Source organism: Prinia subflava, chromosome 11 (genome assembly GCF_021018805.1).
Source record: "Prinia subflava isolate CZ2003 ecotype Zambia chromosome 11, Cam_Psub_1.2, whole genome shotgun sequence".
In the NCBI taxonomy this organism is placed as follows: Eukaryota; Metazoa; Chordata; class Aves; order Passeriformes; family Cisticolidae; genus Prinia; species Prinia subflava.
In genome coordinates, this window is record NC_086257.1 from 24,078,282 (window position 1) to 24,102,466 (window position 24,185).

The 24,185-nt window shown below is 49.1% G+C and overlaps 1 protein-coding gene across 1 annotated transcript; it reads right to left on the minus strand.

Moving 5' to 3' along the window:
• On the minus strand, positions 1–17,284 carry IQCJ (IQ motif containing J). The gene is made up of 5 exons (XM_063407938.1): positions 17,276–17,284; positions 4,636–4,700; positions 3,734–3,814; positions 1,329–1,518; positions 1–54 (listed from the first exon to the last, which is right to left on the minus strand). Exons 1-5 carry the CDS (start codon positions 17,282–17,284, stop codon positions 1–3), a joined length of 399 nt encoding a protein of 132 aa, XP_063264008.1.
• Positions 17,285–24,185: the final 6,901 nt, after the last annotated feature.

Consider the following 24,185-nt stretch of genomic DNA (forward strand, 5'->3'; position numbering starts at 1 on the left):
TCATTTCCCACACGGGATTAGTGTGGAGAAGTTCTGGAGCAGCCACGAGCGTCCCTGCGCAGGGTACGAGGGACCTCTGGTGGAAGCAGATTCCGGTGGCAGATAAATATTTATATCCTCATTTATTCCTCTAATTAAAGGAACCAAACCCCTTTAATCCATGAAACATCAGTGTCCAACCTAATATTCCAACGCACTTTATCCTCCTGCTCTCCAGTTCCCAACTAGAAATAAAGCAATGCCCTCAGGAATATTTTATTAAATTCTGTCAAGCACCACATCCAAAAATAAACCTGCTGGAAACAGCTTCACTTTGGGCCTGGATCAACACTTGGATCAACCCTGGAAAGAGTCAAATTATCCCCAAAATTCCAAGATCAGAGTTTTTAGTGTGGAAACGCTGTTTGATCAGTGCCATGGGCTTTACGAGATAAATATCACTCCAGCTCTGCAGCTCAAGGCAGAATTGAATTTATTCAGCTGGAAGAACACCACCAACAGTGATTCCCAGATTTTTGTAGGGACTCAGAAGCCACCAAATGCTGTCCTGTGAGTGGCAACAGCCACTGACAGTGAGGACCCAAACAACCTGTTCCCTCCTCAGGAGCAGGGAGATACTTCCTGCACCACACACCACGGCAATTCCTGCTCCTGGAATTCCTGGATTATTCCATGCACTCCAGTCTGTAATTCCCTCAGATCTTGTCTTCTGTCACAAAGCTGAATGCGACATTTCCAGACTCTGTATTTATTTATTTGTTGACCTAAAAGTCCCAATTCAGAGACACTCACTGAGCTGTTTGTATTCCAAAAATGGGATCTGTGTTTGGGGTTTATTTAGGGAGACCTTAAAAAGAGAAATGCAGCCTCCAGCTACCGGTCAAGGTGGAATATTTATTCCAAAATACAATTTAATTTTGATTCCCTAAATCAACTTTTCAAAGTCTCTTTTAGCAAATATAAAAATCAACCAACGAAACAAAACCAAAAATCAAACAAGAAATCACATTTCTCTGCATGAAAAGCACCACAATTTGAGGGGTTTTGGGAACGCAATATCCTAAACACACAGGACACAAGACCACTTGGAAGTGACATTTTCCAGCAAGAACACCTCCAAAATCTGCTGAAATCCAGGTCTGATTTCCACTGTCACACATCCTGATGAGCCTACAAGAGGAATCTCTGCCTGGAGGTCACTTGAGACACCCCAAAATCCTTTTTTAACCCATCAGCAACCCAGCGAACCCACAAGTGAGCTTTCAGTTATCCCAAAGGCCAGAAAGGAAGCCAAGAAAGGAGAAAGGAGGAATTCCAGCCGGACTCACGGGGGTGCTGCTGTCCGAGAAGGTGTTCATGCTGATGGACCTGCTCATCTTGCCCGAGGCTGACGACGCTGGGGACGTTGGGGACGCTGGGGATGTTGGGGACGTTGGGGATGGGCTGCACTTGTCCCGTAGCTCCGGGGATGGGGACAGGTCCTGGCGCTGCAGGTGCTCACGCCATGCTCGCTGGATGCTGAGGGAACAAAGGATTTCAGTCCAGATCCCTGGCTCAAAACACTGGGATTGGGGGGTTCCTGGATTTTGTTTTCCTATCTGGATAAGGATCACGTGGAACTACCTCTGTAGGGTTTGTATAAGGCACCACTGGGATAATTTAGGATATTCATTAAGGAGAATCAGGGAATTCTGGAGTGGTTTGGGTTGGAAAGGACCATAAAGATCATCTAATTCCAAACTCCCACCATGCTACTCAGAGTCCAGCCCAATCCCAAAACCTATGGAAGTGATTTCAGTTGGCCATCCAGAGCTCAGAATTTGTCCTGTATCCAACAATCAAAACAAAAATATACATTTGTTCATTTAAAGAAATTAACAATCCTCTACATCTTATTTGTATACCACATTTCAGATTGTAATTCAGATACAACTGGAATTTAAGAGCCAGAGCAGCATCATGGAATTCTGGAATCTCAGAATTGTTTAGGTTGGAAAATGTCCTCTCATTTCATCCTCTGCTATGGGCAGGGACAATTTCCGCTATGCCAAATTGCTCCAAACCCCGTCCAACTTGGTCTGGAACAATTCCAGCATCCACAGCTTTTCTGTAGGATTAGCTCCTTGTAGGATTTTTAAGCAATTGAGGGTTTATTCACTGGGACGAGCAGTGTTTACATATTTATATTTACATATTTGTATTTACATGTATTTCTATTTTAAAGCCAGAGAATAGGCTGAGCTTAAGTCATAATTACCCTCCTAAAAAGTTCCCTGAAAATTGATTCTTTCATCTGGCTTGTATTTGCATGACTAAAAGCTTAAAAGACACTGGGTTTTAATTTGAAACTTCATGTCCTTTTAATATTTTAATATGCATTAATATTTGAATGGCCTGTAAGTGAGGCAGTGTTTGCTGGATGGAGGCGATTCCTGCACCAGGGCTGGAGGATCCGTGCTGGGAGAGGCTCCAGAAGGAATCCAGAAGTCTGATAAATATGTGGGGAATTTTTAATTATTCAAAATCAAGACTTGTAGAATAACTAACCCCAGGGGAAACTCCATATCATGTAATGTACAGCAAAAATTTAAATTATTCTATAACCCAAAGAGAGAGTTGATTTAGGATATGAGGAAGGATTTTTTTCCATGAGAGTGGCGAGGTGGGAGGTGCCCTATCCCTAAAAACACCCCAAATCAGCCTGACAAGCTGCCCTAATTGAAGCCACCCCTGCTCAGGGCTGGACTAAAAGGTCTTTAAGGGTCCCTTCCAACCCGAACCGTTCCGTGATTCCCTGATTCGGGGCATTTGGAAGCTGGGAGTTCATTCCCGGAGCGCATCCCTCCCTTCCCGGCGGTGCGCTAGGTGTCAGCGTGTGCCTGGCTGAGCGCCGGCGGCTGCCCGGCTCCCGAGGAAATCCCGCTTTTCCCGAGCCTCGGGGCTGTGCTGCACCCCCGGAGCAGGAATTCTGCTCTTCCTTCCCGGGATCCCTGGAAACTGCTGTTGGATGGGAAAAACGCCACGGAAAAGGCTCCGTGCTGCCCTTCCCTCCTCTGCGCACACGGAGAAATCCAGCAGATTCCCAAATATTCTTTGGTTACACAGAGGAAATGACAAAATTCACAACAGTGACATCTAGCATTTGAAACTGGGTTCAGAGGGAATCCGTGTGATTCTGTGGTTCATCCCAGGATGGTCTGGGTGGGAAGGGAATGGAAATCCCATCCCATTCCCACCCCTGCCATGGCAGGGACACCTCCCACTGGCCCAGGTTGCTCCAAGCACTGCCCAGCCTGGCCTTGGGCACTGCCAGGGGACAGGGACAGCCACAGCTGCTCTGGGAATTCCATCTCAGCCCCTCCCCACCCTTCCAGCCAGGAATTCCTCCCCAGTCTCCCATCCATCCCTGCCCTCTGGCAGTGGAAGCCGTTTCCTGTGTTCTGTCCCTCCACTGCTTGTCCCCAGTCCCTTCCCAGCTCTCCTGGAGCCCCTTTAAGGACTGGAAGGCCAAAATTTGGTCTCTTTGGAGCCTTCTCTTTTTTTCCAGGCTGAATAATCCAAATTTTCTCAGCACCACATGCTTAAACATAGAGAACTTAATTAATTTGCTAACTGGAAGCTCTTTTATCCAGTTACACGGAAATCCAGGGTGGATCCAGTGTGGATCCTCAGCTCAGGAACTGGACACCCTCAGCTGCATTCCAAGGCACACCCAACACTTTTCATTACTCACATTTTCACTTTGGACTCCAGGGGCTGGAGGTTGATAGGATATTCCTGGATATTATTTTCTTCATCCATGGTGAGCTGATGGCTACAGAAAAAAAACAGAAATGAGTTTAATGTGTTCCAGCCTGACATTCCTGCAATCCTGTGAATGAATTCCATAATCTGGACAAGAACAAACAAGAGCTGCTGATCAGAAGGTGTTGCTGTCTTTGGAGAAAGTTATCTGGACCTCTCTGTCCAACTCCCAACAGAAAATGGGAATTTGGATCCAGTTTTCCAGTGGGAACCTGCCTGAATCCCTGTTTTAAATCTCCCAGCTGCCACAGGGACAGGCACAACCAGCAAAAGAGCTGCTGTAAATACAAAAAAACCCTGGAAATCTAACAGATATTCCTGCTAAATTAACTTCCATCCCCACAGCCACACTGGAAAAACTGGAGGGAGATGGAAAAGAACAATGGGAATGCTGGCAGCAAATGAGTTACAGCACCAAAAGCCATAGGGGGGAGGAGTGAAGAATAAATTCTTTGTAATAAATGATGGCCGAGGAGTTGCTGCTGGGAACTGATGGCTTGAAGAAAGCAATTTGAAAATGCTGAAATATCCAAATCCTGCTCCTGGGAACACTGCCTGGGACGGGGGCAGCAGCATGGATTGAACAGCAGCTCTTGGAAATTTGGGAGATCAGACCCCGACCTGCGGAGTTATTGTGAGGTTTTAGTGGGCACTCAATGATATCGTTGTCAGAAATTATCCTCTTCTAACTAAAAATAGGGAATGTTTATGGGAGAAAGGCAAAATTTGGGATATTGTCTGTGACAAAGAGGATCCCTCAGCAAGTTTCACACCTTGGAAAATCCATTTCACTTTCTCATGGGTGAGGTCTTTTGGAAGAGGCACATTTACCTTTGGAGCGAGTCTTTGCCATCATTGACCTGTTCCAGGGTGTGCTGGAGCCTCCTGAGTTCCTCCTGCAAGGACAGAGAGAGAAAAAATTCATTATTTTTATGGGAAGCCCTTGGAGATTCCCTCTCAGCCTCAAGACAAACCAAGTTTTGAGTCAACCTCGAAACAAAAATGATCCCTCAAGTGCCACCTATGAGATTTCAAACTTAGAAATCCATAATAATGACCAAAGAAAGATATTTTATTGATAATCCAGCACAAGTTTGAAAGAAAATATCAGAACCACAAAAATAATACACAGAGTAAAAGAGAGAAGTTTTCTTTCCCATCTTGGGTGTCTTTGATTCCAGAGATGTTCTTGGGAAGAGCACCAGCTCCTGCTCCCTTTGTTCTGCAATCAAAACCTGTTCATGCTCTTCATTAAGAGATTTCCAGCCTGCGCCAGTTCCTTTCCAGCAGCAGAGGTGGCACCAGTTTAATGTGGTAGATGTGGAGCTGGGAATCCCCACATCCATGGTAATTCCCAGGAAAAATCCATCCCTGGCATTCAGCACAGATGTTTGGCCTAAAAAATGGAGCTTTTTTTGAGGCACAGCTCAGTTCAGAGATAAGCACACAACCTTTCCTTCTCCCACATTCTCCCTCTGGCAGTTTTTCCAGCCTCCTCCAGAGCTGGGTACAGTAATTTAGAATGTGAAAACAATTTGCAGTTGACTTTATCCATAGCTCAGGGTGCCAAAAGCTGCCTGACTTCCATAAATCACTCCTGGTGTTTGACATCATTTTCCATTAACCCCGGGGTGAAGACTGAACAGAGAACAGAAAAGCAAAAGCCAAAATTGGCTGTGACGTTTTTGACTACTCTGAATTAAACATCACCGGGCAGCGCCTCTAAAAGCTGGGATAAAAGGCAGCTCTGGAAGGGGCACAGCGAAGTTTGCATAATTGGGAAGAGGAGGAGACAGGAAATCGATCCTAATTTCAGTTGAGCGTCATTAACTGTGGAATATTGATCGGAGCTCCTCGCAGGGGATTTATGGAGCTGCCCGTGGTGCTGAGCCCAGGGAAAAGGGGTTGGTGCTGCAGGGGCACGGAGGGGGACAGGGACACCAGGATGGTGCCACCCCCAGCTCCACACCCTGCCCGGAGCAACACGGCTGCAATCTCCAGGGAATTAAATTGGAGAGGATCCATGCTGCTGTTGGAACCCAGGATGAGTTACGGGGCCTCTCTGAGCCCAGATTAAAAAAAAATAATAATTTGGAACTTCCTGGACTTTTCTTTTCTCTCCTTCAGCTGGATACAGACATGGACAGGGATTGGGCAGCTCCAGACATGAAGACACCAAAGGAAAAAAATCCAGGAAATCCTGAAGACCATATTCATAGCAACCTGAAGTGTCTTTTCCTAGTTCTTCACATGCTCATCCCATTTGTCCATTAACTATTTTTCAGCCTGAGCATACCCAGCATCCTGGGGTTTGTTAATTTTATATTTTTTTCAATTTTTTATTGCTTTAATTGCACAACACACTTGACTCTGGATTACTTTAGAGAGGAATATCAGGAGATTGGAATGCAGGCAAGGTGAATTCCAGCATGGCAGGGAGGGGAAGGCAGGGGGAAATCTCACATGACAGATCCATTTCTGAATTCCCAGGGGAGGGATTTTCCTCAGAAAAATCAGGAAGCTCTTTTTATAGCTCCTGAGCCTGTTAATTTTAGTGACAACAACAGAGGAGTGTTTGAAAACTGAAAGGAAATCTATTAATCCAATTTTCAGCTTTTAAGCATGGGGGAATGTCTGTATTTCTCACAAAAGAGGGATGAACTAGTTTGGGATTTAGAAGGTTCCTGTGAAAAATAACAATCCCATCTATGGAAAAATATTATTTCTACGTTATTTTGTCCCTGGGATTTTAGGAGGAAACCTGAGGAGTCTGGAGGGTGCAGGAGGCTCAGGGGAGACCTTGTGGCTCTGCACAATTCCCTGGCAGGAGGGGGCAGCCAGGCTGGGATTGGGATCTGCTCCCAGGGAACAGGAGGAGAGGGAACGGCCTCAGGCTGGGCCAGGGGAGGCTCAGGGTGGACACCAACAGGAATTTTTTCATGGAAAGGGTGGTCAGGCCTCAGAACTGCCCAGGGAGGTCTGGAGTCCCCATCCCGGGAGGTGTCCAAGGCATTCCTGGATGTGACAGGTGGGGATTGGGCACTGGTTGGATCCTAGAGGGCTTTTCCAGCCCCAGTGATCCCGGGATTCTGGGCATGAGATGAAAATCCCTGCCAAGCCTTCCAGGTGAAGCAGCACAGACGGGAAGGAGGCTCCGGAGCCGGCAAGGGGTGAAATCTCCGCTCTCAGACGCCGCGATGGCTCCGAGGATGTTTTTAATTGCGGGCGGTTGCTCGGCAACCGCATCCCGTGTGCGCAGCGCCGCTCTCCACCTGGAGCAGGGAAACACCGGGACGGCTCCTCGGGAACACCGGGACGGCTCCTCGGGAACACCGGGATGGCTCCTCGGGAACACCGGGACGGCTCCTCGGGAACACCGGGATGGCTCCCAGGGAACACCGGGATGGCTCCTCTCAAACACCGGGATGGCTCCTCAGGAACACCGGGATAACTCCTCTCAAACACCGGGATGGCTCCTCGGGAACACCGAGATGGCTCCTCGGGAACACCGGGACGGCTCCTCGGGAACACCGGGATGGCTCCTCGGGAACACCGGGATGGCTCCTCGGGAACACCGGGACGGCTCCTCGGGAACACCGAGATGGCTCCTCTCAAACACCGGGATGGCTCCTCAGGAACACTGGGATGGCTCCTCGGGAACACCGGGATGGCTCCTTGGGAACACCGGGACGGCTCCTCGGGAACATCCGGATAGCTCCTCTCAAACACCGGGATGGCTCCTCAGGAACACCGGGATGGCTCCACACAGATATTAGGATGGCTTCTCACAAACATTGGGATAGCTCCTCAGAAACAGACATTGGGATGGCCCCTAAGGAACATTGGGATCACTCCTCAGGAACATTGGGATCACTCCTCAGGAACATTGGGATGGCTCTGCACAGATATTGGGATGGCTCCATATGAACATTGGGATGGCTCCTCACAAACCTGAGCAGGGCCAGGAAACAGCGACAGCAACGAGCCACGAGTGCTCCTCCTCAAGTTGTGCCTCTGGTGCCCAGCAGCAGAAAAAGCCATGGAAACTCAACTGCAGGTGGATCTCATCTCTCCTCCTGCTCCTTCCCACCACAGCAGCCTGGAATTCCATGGCATGAGACTGCCCCCAGTGTCCATGGGATGTGGAGATGCTGCTCATGTTGGAGGCTGGAGGGGCGTGGAACTCCAAGGGCACCTTGGAGCACACACTGAAGTTCATCCCAATCCTGGCTCTGTTTTCCCAGTCCTGGCTCTGTTTTCCCAGTCCTATTTAACACAACCAAACCTAAGCAGGTTTCACTTGGCAGAGGAAGCAGAAGGGTTTTGAACTGGGATGTTAAATCCCATCTCATTCCATCACCTGCCACACGCAGGGACCCTTCCACAGACTGGGATGTTCCTGCTAATCTGACACAGGGATTGGGATGCACAGGACCCTAAAAATCAACCCAGAGCTCAAATAACAAACACTTTTCCCTTGGAGTTTGCACTCCAAAGTCAAAGCAGAGCCACGGCAGCATTCCCAAGGTTTCTCAGCTCCTCACTTATCCCATTGCCATTCCCAGCTGCCTCATGGGCTGTGGGAAGCGCTGGGCACTGGGCACAGAGCAGGTTCTGGATGTTTGACTGGCAGAGTCCTCCAGCACCCAGCAGGGCCTTGGCATAAAAAAGGGCATCCCAGGAAAACCTGAAATGCAAACAAAAAAAAAGCAGCACGGGAAGCCCTGAGATGGGAACTGGTCACATTCAATCTGGGAAAGCAAAGAGCTCCACTTGGTATGAATAATTCACAAACAGCCTCAGACAAATGATCTCAGGTCTACAAGGAAATGGAAAAACCTCTGGAGGCTGCAGTTCTTTTCATTCCTGCCTGGTTCCTGCTGAATGCTGTTTTCTCTGGGGCTATTTTTTACTCTTTTAAATATAAATATATATATATATGGATATCTAAACAGTTATCCTGGATGTTCAGAGAACACAGCAGACCCCAGAGAAATCCTTTCATTTTATATTCATCACTGGTTGGTAAATTATTCATTAACAGGGATCACGCAATGGGGGAAAAATTAAAAATTGGCAAATTAGTTTTCATTTGTTGACGTTAATTATTTAGTGTTCTTCCCTTTTATTAGAGAAAACACAGAGGGGGATTAGTCTTGTTCTGGCACTCCGAGTTTGCTCCCCAGACAACTCCGAAATTAGCATTGCTGTGGCTACTTCTGTGGAAAATCCATGAGAATGTGACTCCAGTGCTGAGATGTTGGGGCAGAGCTGGATTTCTGAATTCCAGTTAAACCTTTGGATATTTTTCAACAGCACTTTGGAAAAAAAATAGGCAGGTGGGGCTTTATTTCCAGATATCATCCCAGCCAGGGCATTAATGGAGATCCCATTAATTAATCTCCCTGAGCTCAGCTACAAACACCCAGCATTCCCATAAAGAAATACCCTGATATTTAACAGGAGTGGAGAAGGAATTGTCTCCGGAGCCATTTGGTTTGGATTTTGCAGCCTTGCTGCCCTGAAGAACAACAGGCAGGAGAAGTTAATCACAAATGCTGGAGGCAGACTAAAACTGAGCTTTGCTTCCCAAATCTCCAGCTCTCCCTAATCCTGCTCCTGAGCTCACAGGAGCCACCAGGAGGACTTGTTTAACACCTCATCCAATTTTCCTTCCTTCTAATTTCAGTGGCTGCTCCATCCTGAAAAGCTGGAAAAGCTTTGATTCCTCCCAGCTTTTCTACCCAGGCAGCCACACCACTCCCAGCCCCAACTCTGATTTTTCTGGAATACTCTCCAAGTGAAACTTGCCAATCATTTATATAAATATGTATACAATAATAATAAAATAATGATTAAAACCCCACCTGGCTTTGTGGGAGTGCCCATTATGACCAAACTCTATCTATTTCAAGTTTTTTAACAAGTCCCTGGGAGATAAAACTGCTCTTGGTGCTGCTCAGCTGAGAGCCTGAGAGAAATAATCCCAGCTGAGCCTTTCCAGGGAAGCTCAATTTTTCAATCACAGAGCCAAAATCCTGGTTTTCTGCAGCAGCTGGTGCTGCTCCTGAATTTCTTGTTTGGGAAATGTGAAGGACCTGCAGCACCCTCAGTTAATTCAGTCAGATGGGGTCAGCCTATAATGAACTGAATTAAACAATATTGGCTTGATTGGGTTGTTAATTCTGCCCTCCCTGGCTGAGGCTTTTGGTGCATCTTTACAGAGGGAAGGGGCCGTTCCCCAGTCCCAGTCTCCTGCAAACACATCCCTGGGAGGATTTCCAAGACAGATCCACTGGGACAGGAAATTAAAGGTCTCAGCTCCCAGACATCACAAGATCAGATCAGAAACCAAATCAAATCCCAGCGTCCACAAACAAAACCTGGGATAATGAAAGGAGGCCACGGGAAGGGGGTGGAATTACATCAGCTTTGCTGCCCTTCCAGGACCTTTCTCCAAGCTGAACCAAAATGCTGCACAATTATTCAGAGTAAAAGAACCCCCAAAATGACAAGGACCCCCTTTCCCCACTGCCTGCTCTCCCTGCAGTCTGTGGCAGGAAGGAGCCCCTGCTTTGGGTTTCCAACACCAAAACCGAATTTAAATGTCAGAAAGAGTAACAACAAAAGCCTTCCTTTGAAATGTCTCCATCCTCCCTTCATCCAAGGGGCAGAAAGGACAGAAACTCAATTCACCAGAGCTTTGAACTTTCCTGTCATCCAAAAGCAAGGCAGAGCCCTTGGCTCCCCCATGGCAGCCTCTCACTGATTAAATCTCTTCTTTTCCAGCTGCTTTTAGAACACCTTTAATTTTCAAAGTTCACAGTGACACCAAAGACCTTTCACAGCCGAGCCTGAGAGTGAAACATCCCATTTTTTCCAGGTTTAATGCTACAGGAATGTCAGGAACACCACAGAAACAACACACAAGCTCTGCCAAGCTGCACCGAGGTCACAGGAGTGAACTTCATCAACTGAAAAGCAGCAGAAAAGGTCAAACGGGCACGAGGAGTCACATCCCTGTGGATTCTGTGTGTGTGGAGGGGTGAGGGGGAAGCTGGAAGGAAATGTTCTGGAAATGTTATGCTGGAGATGCTGCCTGAACGCTGTGCCTGGACCTCTGGCAGCTGCAGTGTTCACAGGAGGGATCTGTCACAATCTGGCTTAAAAAATCCAAACGTTGGTGCTGGGTGTTCTCCTGCTGCCTCTGTCAGGGATTGCTGGAGCTGGTAAAGGTCAAATCACAGCTCCCAGGAAAGGCTTTCCATGGAGATCAGCTCTGGCTGTGGGAAGGAAAGGGCAGGGGGTGCTGCTCTGTGATCTCCGTGAGCAGACAAAGCTCAGTGCTGGAAATGATGCAGGGATGCTTTGGCTGCCGGGGTGTTGGGTATATCCCTGTCAGGGGAAGGGATTCCATCCCTTCCCTCCCTGTGCTGGGACACAGAGCTGGGATGGGGGAGTGGAAAGCACATGGTTCTGCATCCCATGGGAAGCATTGAAACCACCATAAAACACAAGCCCTAAATTTAGGAATTAAGCCCAGGGGTATCAGCTGGGTCCCTGGTTCAGTGACCACTTCCTTGTCGGAAAATCCATTTTTATGGACAGAAGAAACCAACACAAAACACCAAAGCCCCAGGACTGCAAAGCTGGGCCATCCCAGGCAACTCCTGAGAGCCAAACACTCCTGCTGGAGAATCCCAGGATGATTTGGGTTGGGAGGGTTCTTAAAGCCCATCCAATTTCACCCAGGACACCTCCCACTGTCCCAGGCTGCTCCAAGCCCCATCCAGCCTGGCCTTGGACACTTCCAAGATTCCAGGGACAGCTTCAGCTTCTCTGGGAATTCCATCCCAGCCCCTCCTCACCCTCCCAGGGAGGAATCCCTTCCCAAAATCCCATCTACCAGAACAGCTCTGTGGAACAAGGAGAAGCACGCCCAGCTTAGTTATGAGGATGGTGAGCAAAAATAAACCAGCACCGAAGTGTTTCTTCCTTCATCACACAAATAATTAGGAACACACAGGGTTGTGTGATGCTTTTTAAATAGGATCTCGTGCTGCTTGTGGGAATACAATTCCATGGCAATAGTTTATCCTGGGAAGTCAGCTCAGTGGGGTTACAGCGTGCCAAGCTGAAATGGGAACCATTTGTTTTCTGTCTGCATTGCAGCAGGAGCTGGCAGGGTTTTTACGGAGCATCCCTGACAGCCTCCAACTGTTATTTTTCCAAATTAACGCCGTGCCTATGGAGCTAATGGGAGTGCAGGCAGCGAGGGGTCTCTCCACAGGCCTGGAGGATGCGTGGCAGGAGCAGAGAGTAAAATCTGACACAGATTTCTGTAATTACTGCTCTGCCTCGCGGGATGTCACCAGACGCGCCCCGCGCCGCTCTCGTGACAAAGGACACGGCACTGCTGCTGCTGCTGCCCCAGGCTGAGGGCTCAAAAAGGGCTCAGGGGGCACCTGGAAGGGGCCTTGGGGGTTTATCTTTGTGAGGGTGTGAAGAACCAACCTCTGCCTCTCCAGGGAGTTCCACAAGTCCTCGAGCCCACCAACACTGATTTCTGGAGAGGGCTCTGCAGAGTTTTACCTGGAGGCACAAGGAAAGGCAATTCCTGCTCATAAAGGGAGGATTGCCCCGAAAATTCACCCCAGGAGGTGATGGAACTCCAAGGTGCACATTCCTCCTGCCAGGGGAGCTCTGGCTTTGGGACAGAAGGAGTCACACAGGTCTGCTCTGATGGATAATAAAGAATCCTGGAGCATTCTCAGCTGGAAGGGCCCACAAGGATCATCCAGTCCAACTCCTGGCCCTGCACAGACACCCCAACAATCCCACCTGGGCATCCCTGGGAGCGTTGTCCCAACACTCTTGGAGCTCAGGCAGGTTTGGGAATGTGCCCATTCCCTGTTCAGTGCCCAGCACCCTCTGTGAGAACATTTCCCTGGTCTCCAACACTAGAGAGGCAGCAAATCCTGCATCCTTTAACCTCTCCAAGTCCCATTTATTACAGAAATATTCCATGTTGGATGGCTCCAGGATTTACCCTGTGCCCCAAAATTTCCAGGCCAGATCTCTCTCAGCCCCACCCTTTCAGTACTGACCCTGCTCCTCCTTTCCCTTCTAACCTGCCTTTTATCCATCTTGACAAGGAATTCTTCCAGCTCCAAAGCAGCTTTAAAGAGTTACTTTATCCCTACTACATTAATCTGGCTCCTACAGAACAGCAGCTTTGCCACTGGACTGGAGCAGAGGAATCAATTTTCCGGGAGCAGCTTGTTTTCATTCCATCAGCTCTCCCTTCCCAATGATCCCTCGTCCCTTGCCTTGCCCCGACAGATTTTTGCATGCAGAACTTTTTCCAGATGGCAGATTCGGTGCAGACAGCAATTTGCATAATTTAAATCTGCTTCCTGGCGTGAATTACAGCCCAACACACCGCGGGCTTGGATTTCCAGCTCCTCACAGCCAGGGCTGGGCAGTGCCCAGGAATTGCAGGTGACTCTGGAAAACGCTGCCTCAGCCATGGCACAGGGAAGAGCTGAAATCAGAAATACTTCCTCGTGGAAATAATAATTCCCAGGGGAACGTGCTCCAGACAGCATCATTCCAGTGAACTCCAGTAGCTCAGCAGCTGCTCTGGAGTGAGAAGTCCAAGGAGAGCTCCTGGTGACAAATCTGGATTTTCCCACAAGGACAAACACAACTTTGGGGCTGTTCCAAGAAGTCTGAAACAATCCATGGTCAGTGAATCTCTTTTTCCTGACTTTCCAGTCCCCAGAAGCCGGGCTGAGAGCTGGAATCGCCTCTTTGGGATGAGGAGTTTGACACAAATCAGCTGCTGAAACGCTGAGCTAAAATAACCCTGAGAGGGGCTTACACAGACACCTTCCCCCGTTTAGGCTGAGCCTAAACCCCACCAGCATTGCCAGATTCCTGTGGCATTTCTCCCTTTGCAAGTGGACATTTTCCATCAGGATTCCAATCAATGACCACCACAACAACGCCCTGGCCGATGGAAAATTCCCGTCAGGCACTGCTGAGCTCCTCAGGGAGAGAAGGAGAGGGATGGGATAAAAGCTGGGGATGTTTTGTGGAGAGGGAAAACAAGACAGGAGATGATTTAAAATCACCCTGAAGTTCAGGCACCTGGAAAAATGGAATGCTCCATTCTTCTCATTCAGTTATTAGCACGTAAAAACCACTTTAAATACTTGATAATTGAAGGAATTTAAAGGATTAACAGGAAATTAATTAATAAAAGACCCTCGTCTATGTCTTTGTGAAAGCAGCCGCTCCACATTGTTTTAAAAGGCACCAAGTTGAACATTCTCCAACTGCTTTTTAATAAATGTAAATAATATTCCAAAGCAGGGACGAAATGCCAGCAGTTGAGGGGTGGCTGAGCCGTCCATGGCATGCAAATGAATTCCCTGCCTGGAGATCAGGATGTGGATGTGCAGCCTTCAGGAATCAAATGAGCAAAACTTGCACAGCTCGGAAAGAGCTTCCCACAGCTCCCCAAAATCCCTTTTGTTATTGATGTGGGGAAAGCAGAGGAGCAGCAAGGGGGAAGAGTTGCAGGTGACACCAGGATTCAGTGAAACCTGACAGAAAATGCTGAATTTTGGTGAAATTGAGGGCAGATGAATTAATCATGAATAAGGGAAATGCAAAAAAACACTGGAGGATGTAATTGGATTTACACACAAAGGTAAAGGCAGCATTCCTGCAGCTGGGAGAGCAGATCCAGCTTCCTTCAGGAGGAATCATGGAATTATTAAAGTTGGGAAAGGCCTCAAGGATATTTTTAAATCCAACAGAACTGCCTGGGAAATCATCTCCCATTCCCAAATCATCTCCCTCTCTACTCTGTTCCCAACAGCTCAGCCTGGATCATCCCATGGCATTCACTGGCCCAGTTCAGTGTCACACTGGTTCCCAAATTCCCACTTCTCCACAGGTTTCCTGTTTCCCCTCTGGACCAGCTCTGTTTCCACTCCCCTGACATCCCTTTAACTGAGGGATTGTCCCAGTTCAGTCTCCAGGTCTCACAGAGCAGGAGAAGAGCTGAGAATTTCTTTTCCTCGTGGATATTTCCCCAGCTCTGTTTTTTCCTCAGAGCCACTCTCCAGACCCTTCAAAGGCTCTGCCCGTGCTAAATGGAAATGTCCCCACAGCAAGATCCTGTGAAAACTCGGCATGAGCAGAGCTGCCCAAACTCCAGCTAAACCCTGGATGAGATCCTTGTTTCAGGAGAGATTTCCATGTTTTCTCTGGGTGATTTTACTCTCTGTATTCATATCCCGTAGTTGCTCATCCAACCTGTTGTAGAGGAGTGAGTTGGAACTCAGGTGCCAGCCCCTGTTCTTGGGGGACAGCACAGAAATCTGGGACAGCACGTGGAGTGTCCCACTGTCCCTGCCCACCTGAATCCAGGATGCTGCACTCGGGTTTTCCAGCAGTAGAAAATATGGAATATTGGCTTTGCTGTGTTTTCCCAGCTGAATCAGGCCACTGAGAGCCACAGGTCTCTAAAATGGTCACATGTCTCCTGAAAGAGGAGAGCTTCCCCCTCAGAGAGCTCATCCCAACCACTTTGGCATTCATTCCTGTGTTCCCTTTGGCATCCAGGGAAATTGCTGGAAGTACAAACATTCCCTGGCATTTGATCTCTTCCCTGTATTTCAGGTCTGTAAAAGCTTTTGCACACAAAGCCAGGCTTTAGCCCTTGGGCACATAAAGAGTCTCCCTGGTTTTATTTGGATTCCAGGAATTTCCGAACTGCCAGGGCAGGAACCTGCAGGATCCTCATGACAGAAAATCCGAGTTTTAAGATATTTAAAGCAGGGAAAGGACTCCATTTCTGCCTGTGCCTTGGAATACTCAGGGAAAGCAGGGGACAAAAGGATTTGACACAATTCCAGAGGTTTGACAGTGCTGCATAGGGAGCGTGAAGTGAATCCCAGCACCTACAGCTCAGGGAAATTCTTCTGGATTTATTTTATTTATAAGACTCCTCTAGAGCTTCTCCAGCCTTCTGGGAAGCTGAAAAACTTGAACCAGCAAAGGCAACTCAAATATATTCAGCTCCAGTTAAGTGAGACATTCCTAAAGCAGCCTTTTTTTTTCCCCTGTGCAATTTAACAAATGAGTTTCCAATGTCTGACAAGTTATCCTGGAAAACAGAGAATCTCGGATTAATTCCAGCCTGGGAGAAATGAGAACTCAGTATTTGCTGATTTCCTGCCACCCACTCTGGAACTCAGAGCCGTGGAGGATCCATCAATCCCAGCGAGTCCAGGAGGGACTGGAGTCCGTGAGGAATGGGATGTGCAGGATGGATCCTCACCTGGGGCTTGGCTCCCTGCCCTGGGAATTCCCGAGGAACCATTCCCGACTCCCTGCCCTGCCTCCCAGTGTCTCTCCCTGTTAAATTTCCACCCTCCGGTGTTTGTCACAGTCACTCCCATCCATCCCATCCCGATGGATTGCCTTGGAATGAGGTTTGGGAAAGCCTCGTGGGCTGTCTGTCCCCAGTGCAGAGGGGTTGGAGTTCAGGATGGAGTTCGGGATGGAGTTTGGGATGGAGTTTGGGATGGAAGGAACCGCCCCGTGGAAGATGCTCCTGAGGGAATCTCCGCTCCAGCGTGCTGGGAAAAGCGCCTGCCTGCCCAATGCAGCCAGCCCTGCTACAACTGCTCCGGCAGGAACCCCCCAAGTAATCAATCAATCAATCAATCAATCAATCAACCCCGCAGCGAGGAATTATCTCGGTGCTCTGCCCACCGCCAGAGCCCGGATTGGTCCCGCAGCATTCCCGGGATGACTTCATTGGGAATCAGCCCTGAGCGTTCCCGTGTTGACAAACAGCCGGGCTCCGGGAGCCCGGAGCGCCGGGAGCCGGAATCCTGCGGGATCCCGGGGCTCGGAGCCCGGGATGTTCCTCCAGGAAGCACAGCCACGTTTTTCCCCCCAGTAATTGCACAGGCAAAAGAGAAAAGGCGGTGAAATCCAGGGAAACTGTGCCACAGCAGCCCGGCCGCTGCTCGGCAGAGCGCTGAGAATCCCTGAGAATCCCTGAGAATCCCCGAGAATCCTCAGGCATCTTTTCCAGGCACTGTTTGGAATTGTTATCACCCGGAGATGATTCCCCCCTTCCCGAGCACAGAACCCAGCCCCAGTAAAGCCTTCTAAATTCCCTCAATAAACTTACAGCACGTCAGGAATGGCATCGCGTTTGCTCCAGCCCCCTTCTCCCGAGGTAAAAGTGCCGCCGGATCCCAGATTCCTTCGGGAAATCTGCCCGCGTATCCCTGCCTGGCGAGCCACGTCCGTGTCCCGGTGGGCATCCCACACCCCCGCCATCCCTTCCTGGATTATTCCCGAGGGAGCTGCTCCATCCCAGGGCTGCCGGAGCCGCCCCAGAGGGAGCTCGGGGCGTTTCTGTAGGAATTAAATCCCTTACCAGCCGCATGGCGAAGTTTCCCAGGAAAAGGCGGCAGGAATGCGGCTCCTCCCGGCACTGGCTCCCGTGGAATAGCAGCAGACAGGGAAGCTGCAAACCTCGGAGTTGAGCTCACTCTAAAGGCACCAGAAAAACCTCAAAGAGAGGCGGGGGGAAAAATGGGAAGAGCCAGAGCGGGAGCGAGCAGCGCCCAGGCAGCGAGATGAGAAACTTCTGGCACGGCTCCAGCGCAGGGATGGATCCGCTGTCATTCCCAGCCACGGGAACGGGGGGAACTCGGATTTACGGGGGCTTCGGAGCCGGCTCCGAGCGCTGCAAGGAGCCTTTGATAGGGAATCAGCGAGGAGCGATGCTGGCTCCGAAAGGGAATGGCGGGGTGGGTGTGTGCAGCACACAGAAATACATCAATCCCATGTTCTACCTCAAATGTTCTGGTTTCTAGGGTTTGTTTTACTTATTTTATTTTAAATATTCTACATTCTATATTCTACTTTATGTATTCCGTTTCCCATCTTTTATTTTACAGATTCTATTTTCTATTTTCTGTGTTGCATTATTTTATATTTTATATACATAAACCCAGGTGCCAGCACAAACTCCAGGAGCTTGTTCCAGCAGCTCCTCGATGGGAATTTTTATTATACACAATTCCAATCCCAAATCTGCATCCAAATGGCTTCACTGGGGTTTATGATGCTCTTCAGGCATCATAAGGGGGTTTTCCCTAACGTTGCCTAAAATCCATTTTTCAGAGGTAATTCCAAGGATTTCAGGCCCATGGTAAAGTGTCAGTGCTCTGAGCCTAAACTTGTGTAAGGATTTCTGCTTTGGTAGGCAATGAAAGGAAAGTGAATAATAATCCAAAATAGAAATAATTCCCATTTTTCCTTAGGCCAGAAGGCTCCATAAGGCTCAGACAAACAACCCTTGGTGCTCCCTCACACCTCCCAACTCCAGTTCTCCATGGAATCATTTGGTCTCCTGAGCTCCAGTCCTCTCCCTCACCTCTCCATGCAGGAAAACCCCGTCTGTCCTTCCCTGTGCTCCCAGGAGTTGATCCCACGGCAAGGATTTGATGGATGGCCTGGGGCCAGCAGATGGAAAGGGAGAGGAGCTGTTCCTGCTCCTCAGGAGAGCAGGAAGGACACAAAGAGCTCTGGCTGGGAAAGCGGGATCCGGGCATGTCCTTGTATCCAAGCTGCTTCATTCCCACTGGATTCTGGAATAACGAGCACTCCCCGTTCAACAAACAGATTTTAAGGCAGCCAAAATCCAGGAACTCCTGCATTCCCAGAACTGCCTGGGAACCCCCTTGAAGACAGCCTTAAACCCAGGAATTAAATCAGGAATGAAACCCATGAAGCTAAGGGGATAATTTTCCACACCTTCCTATTCAGCAGGATCTGAGACTGCAGTGAGATCCTGGAGCTGCACAAACACCCAGGCAGCCCCACACACCCACCCAGGGAATTCAGAGGGGCTGGGACGGTGTCACCAGGCTTTTCCTGAGGAGCAATTCCCGTCTGCTGCACTTAACCATGGATTTGCTGTGTTTTAGGAGCTGGGGGGATTTGGCTGTCAGGGTCTGCTCAGGGCTGGAGTGGGGTGATCCAGACAAAGCAGGGAGGTGCAGGATGGACCCTGTGGAGCAGGATGGTCCCTCTGGAGCAGGGAGGTCCCTCTGGAGCAGGATGGACCCTCTGGAGCAGGATGGACCCTCTGGAGCAGGATGGATCCTCTGGAGCAGGATGGTCCATCTGGAGCAGGGAGGTCCCTCTGGAGCAGGATGGTCCATCTGGAGCAGGGTGGATCCTCTGGAGCAGGATGGATCCTCTGGAGCAGGATGGATCCTCTGGAGCAGGATGGTCCCTCTGGAGCAGGGTGGATCCTCTGGAGCAGGATGGATCCTCTGGAGCAGGATGGTCCCTCTGGAGCAGGGTGGATCCTCTGGAGCAGGATGGATCCTCTGGAGCAGGGTGGATCCTCTGGAGCAGGATGGATCCTCTGGAGCAGGATGGTCCCTCTGGAGCAGGGTGGATCCTCTGGAGCAGGATGGATCCTCTGGAGCAGGATGGATCCTCTGGAGCAGGATGGTCCATCTGGAGCAGGATGGTCCCTCTGGAGCAGGATGGTCCAACTGGAGCAGGATGGTCCCTCTGGAGCAGGATGGATCCTCTGGAGCAGGGAGGTCCCTCTGGAGCAGGATGGACCCTGTGGAGCAGGATAGATCCTCTGGAGCAGGATGGACCCTCTGGAGCAGGATGATCCCTCTGGAGCAGGATGGATCCTCTGGAGCAGGATGATCCCTCTGGAGCAGGATGATCCCTCTGGAGCAGGATGGACCCTCTGGAGCAGGATGGATCCTCTGGAGCAGGATGGATCCTCTGGAGCAGGATGGTCCCTCTGGAGCAGGATGGTCCCTCTGGAGCAGGATGGTCCAACTGGAGCAGGATGGTCCATCTGGAATGGGGTGCTCCAGCCAGCCCACGATGCTCCTCAGCATTCCCAGCTCCTGGTCACATCCCACCCCCGTTCTCCAGGGCACACCTGCAGCTCCTCCTGAGGCCACATCTGTCCCCTATCAAAGCAAAGGGGTTTTAAGCCAGTCCTTGAGTGTCTTTAGGCCAGGCCTAAGCTCCTCACGCTCCATCTCCTGAAGTGCTGTGGGTGTTGAGCCATGACACCTCACCAAGCCTAAGATTGAGATGTTCAAGGCTTTTGACTAAAACTGTGCCTAACAAGGGGTCTGGCACTCAAACCTGATTTTCTGACTAAACCCACGATAAAACTGGCCCCTATAAACAGCACATTAATCATTTATGGAGATCAGCTCCAGGATTTGAAGGCCTGCACTCCCGGAATGCCAATGGAAAGGAAGAGCCGAGCTGGCTCCCTCTGCTCCAATCTGCCCTCCCCGGGGAGCTCATTAGTGTGGAAACATTGCTGGAGATTCCTGTCAATCTCTCAGCGCTGGCTCCGTTTGGGATTCCCACTCCTGGATGCTCCAGCCGAACAAAAGCTCCTGGATGACTCCCACAGCCTCCCCCAAATCTCAAGGAACAGATTCCCAGATATTTAAGAAGGAAATTATTGAACTGCCTCGGTCAAATATTGGACTAAGCTGGAGTTGTCTCATCCCACCCACGCTCGGGCGCTTCCAGATGGATTTATCCAAGAGAAAAAGAAATCCTGGATGTGGCTCCTTGCAGGGGATCTGTAGGAACCTCAAATTCCTTGCAAAATGAAGCCTCAAAAGCAGTTTCCCAGTAGCCATGAAGATGGGAAAACATCATTCCTACTTTCAAAAGGGGAAGAAAGGAAAACCCAGGGAACTGCAAACCCAGGAGCCTCACCCGTGTGTGGAGGTGGGATTGACGTGGGATATTGGGAGAGAATTCCAGGCTGGGAGGGTGGGCAGGCCCTGGCACAGATGCCCAGGGCAGCTGTGGCTGTCCCTGTCCCCTGGCAGTGCCCAAGGCCAGGCTGGACACTGGGGCTGGAGCAGCCTGGGACAGTGGAAATTCCCAATGGCAGGGGCTGGAATGGGATGGGATTTAAGGTTCCTCCCAAACCATTCCACAACTGTGATAAGAAGGGGATCCCACCTCCCATTTTCCCATGGGATTGAGGGGTCAGGGGATCCCTACAAACCCCACCTTTCCCAGGCAGCAGAGACCCCAGCCCAGCATCCCAGCACTCACCACCAGGATTCCCTGGATTCCTGGTCTGGATGGAAATGGAGAATTCCCCATTTCATGCACCACATAAAAGCACTTGTGCGTTGAAATAAAATTCTTATTAGTTATTATTTTAATATTTTTAAATCACCAAATTACTTTGAAGTGATACCATTTCAAGAATTCTAAATGATGACATTAGTCTAAAATAAAACCACGTGGAAACACTTGGGAAAGCCTGGATTTATCCTTGGAAACACCTGGAGATGGCTTTGGATGCATCCTGGGAACTTCAATTTGGTGCTGGGAAATTCCCTCTTCAGTCCTACCCGATTAATTAATAAAACCCAATGTCCCAAAAAGAACTTTCTCCAATATAAATATCCTGGAATTCCTGGGAAATGGCCTTGGCTGAGGTTTGCTCCATGTGGGATCTCCATGAGGGATGTGCATGGAAAGATTTCCAATGCAAAGAAAGGAATAACTGATCCAAGTGGGATCTGCAGCATTTGGGGCCCTTAATGAGTTGTTGGAGAAAATTAATTTCCATGTGTAATAATATATTCAGAGACTGTGAGGAAATCTGGGAATTTAATTAATCACAGCATTAAAAAAGGGGATTGGATATAATTGTAAGTAAATATTTCTTAATTATTCTTCTAATTCCACAGCTAATTTAGAGGCATTGCTGTGGATACTGTTCCTGGTTCAGGCTATGAAATATTTGTTGGTCCAACCATAAATTCCACAGGTTTTGAAATAATGATGGATTTTCCAAGTCTTTGTTCTAGACCCCAAAATTTCAGGCACAACCCCCCTCCCAATCCTGACCAGAGCTGTGGAATGCAAAGCACACCTTTCCTAGGAAAAGCAGCAGGAATTCTGCACATTCCCATTAATTTCTCCTTAATTGGATGCTGTCATTCCCTCCCTTTTATTATCCCTAATTAATTGTCCTGCCAACACCCCTTGTGCCTGTTCATCCCTTTTCCAATTTTATTGTGGATTTTGCTCCATTTAAAGCTTCCCAGTTCTTTTTTTTTCCATTCCAGAGGCTTCCCACAGCAAGAACCATCAGCTCTTGCAGTGAATTATGGATTTCAGGCCCTTGAATCTCTCCAAAATGTTTATTTTGAGTGTCCTTGTGCTGTGCAAGATGAGTGGAGCTCTTGGAAAATCCGTTTTTCTTTCCAGGGCTGCCCTTGCTCCCTTAAAACCCAATCCTGCCTCCCACAGAGCTTAAATCAAATCCAGGCACTGCATCCATCAGCCTGAGGGAGGAATGGATGGAAAAACTCCCAAATCCCATCCTGCTTCCTATGGACACGACTTAAGCTGTTTAAAATGCCCTTCCCAGCCTTTTCCTCCAGGAGCAGAGGGATTACAGGAGCTGAAGCTCCCAAGATTTGTGAGGGATTATCTGCAGGGGAATGTTCATGGTTCATTCATAAAATATTTGTGGGTTTTGGTGTTATTGAGAGAAAAATCCCTGGGAAAATTGAGTGGATCCATTGGCTCCGGTGCTTTAGGAAAACCAACGGAATTTTGAGCCAGAGTTCATCTAGAAAAATTCATCATCGTATTTAAATATGAAATCTTTATGCTGGAGAGCAAACAGTAAAAACAAAAATCATTATTTTGACTTCTGCTCAGCCCTGGGGATGCAAACCCAGCGGGAAATGCTCTTCCCATTGTCCGGGAACAGAATCCTGCTGCTCCTCACGGGCTTGCTCCAGTTAATTATGGGCTTTAATTAGTCCTGAGTGCTGCCTGGGGAATAAGATAAATGGTCTCTCCTGATTTACAACATTGCAGAGATTGCATCAGTGTAAACAAAGGAAAATTGGGAATTATCAGTGATGGAGGAGCCTGGGTGGGATCTGGGGGAATTCCTCCACAAAACCCCTGGGACAGGAGCTCTGCTGCCAGCACAGGATTCAGGGCATGGAAACCCCCAAAAACAGGAGCAGAGGGGTTTTCCTGCATTCCTGGAGCTTTTCCAATGGCAGAGCCAGGATTTGATCCTTGTGGATCCCTCTCAGCTCAGGACATTCCGTCACTCTGGGATGCTCAGCAGCAGCCTGGCCCCCCAAGCCCCCCAGGTTTATTCTGAAATGCTGATTTTCACCTTCCCAGCCTCCACAGGAACAAAGTTCTGTTGGGGCAGGAGCCTCCAGGGCTGCCCAGTTTGGGCTCTGAGCTGCCCCCAGCTCTGCCCCTCCGAATCCCCGTCCCCGCCAGCCCCGCAGTGAGCCCTGCTCAGAGCAACAATTGGCACAGCAGCCACGGAATTCCTGACTCCAGCAGATCCCAGTGAGGATCTGCCCTCTCCCAGGGCAGACTCTGCTCCCTGCTGGAGCCCTGGCTGATTTTTGGTGATGATTTTTGTTATTTTCATCCTCAGAACTGCCTTATCCTTTCCCCAGCAGCCCGGCCTGCTGAGCCTGGGTTACTGAGGCCAAATTAGAGATGGAATCAGCTCTTGTAGGGGTTTGATTGAAGCCATGATGACTCCCAAATCCCTCCAAAGACAAGCACAGAGGACAAAAATCCGTGACAGCCAGGGCAGGAATGCTTTGGGTTTGAAATTCATAGAGCACAGACCTCAAACCACAGGTAACCTGTGTTGTACCAAATAGTGCCAGGATTTAAATGGAAGGTTTCTTTTAAAACAGACATTTTATTCTGCTCAGAGAGAGTTGGGGCTGCTTTAAAATGGGGCTGGTGCTGGGGAGACAACATCAGGGATGGCACAGAAGAAATGTTAAATAACAAATAAATTCCTGTGTCAAAGAACATTTGGGTGGCATCTTCAGCACTTTATATCTTAATTTAAATGAGGGGCTGCTCTCCTTTGGTGCTGCATTTTTGGTACAAAAGCACTGTTAAATAACAGATTAATTCCTGTATCAAAGGACATTTTGGTGGCATTTTCAGCACTTTAAATTTTAATTGAAATGAGGGGCTGCCCTCCTTTGGAGCTGCATTTTTGGTGCTGCCGTTTCCTCCTGCTCAGGGGAACCAGGTCCCACCTGTGCAAACTTTTCCCAGAGCTCCCTTAGGGACAGACAGCTGTGGAAGGTTACAGGTTTCTCTCTTTTTTTTTCCCTTCTCCCAGGGACTTTTCCTCCCTTTGTTGTCTCTGAGATGGAAGGACAGTCAGAAGCCGTGGTGGGGATGGGGAAAAGGTGCAGCTGTAGATTTTATCCGGGGTGAGCTGGGGGGTTCAGGGG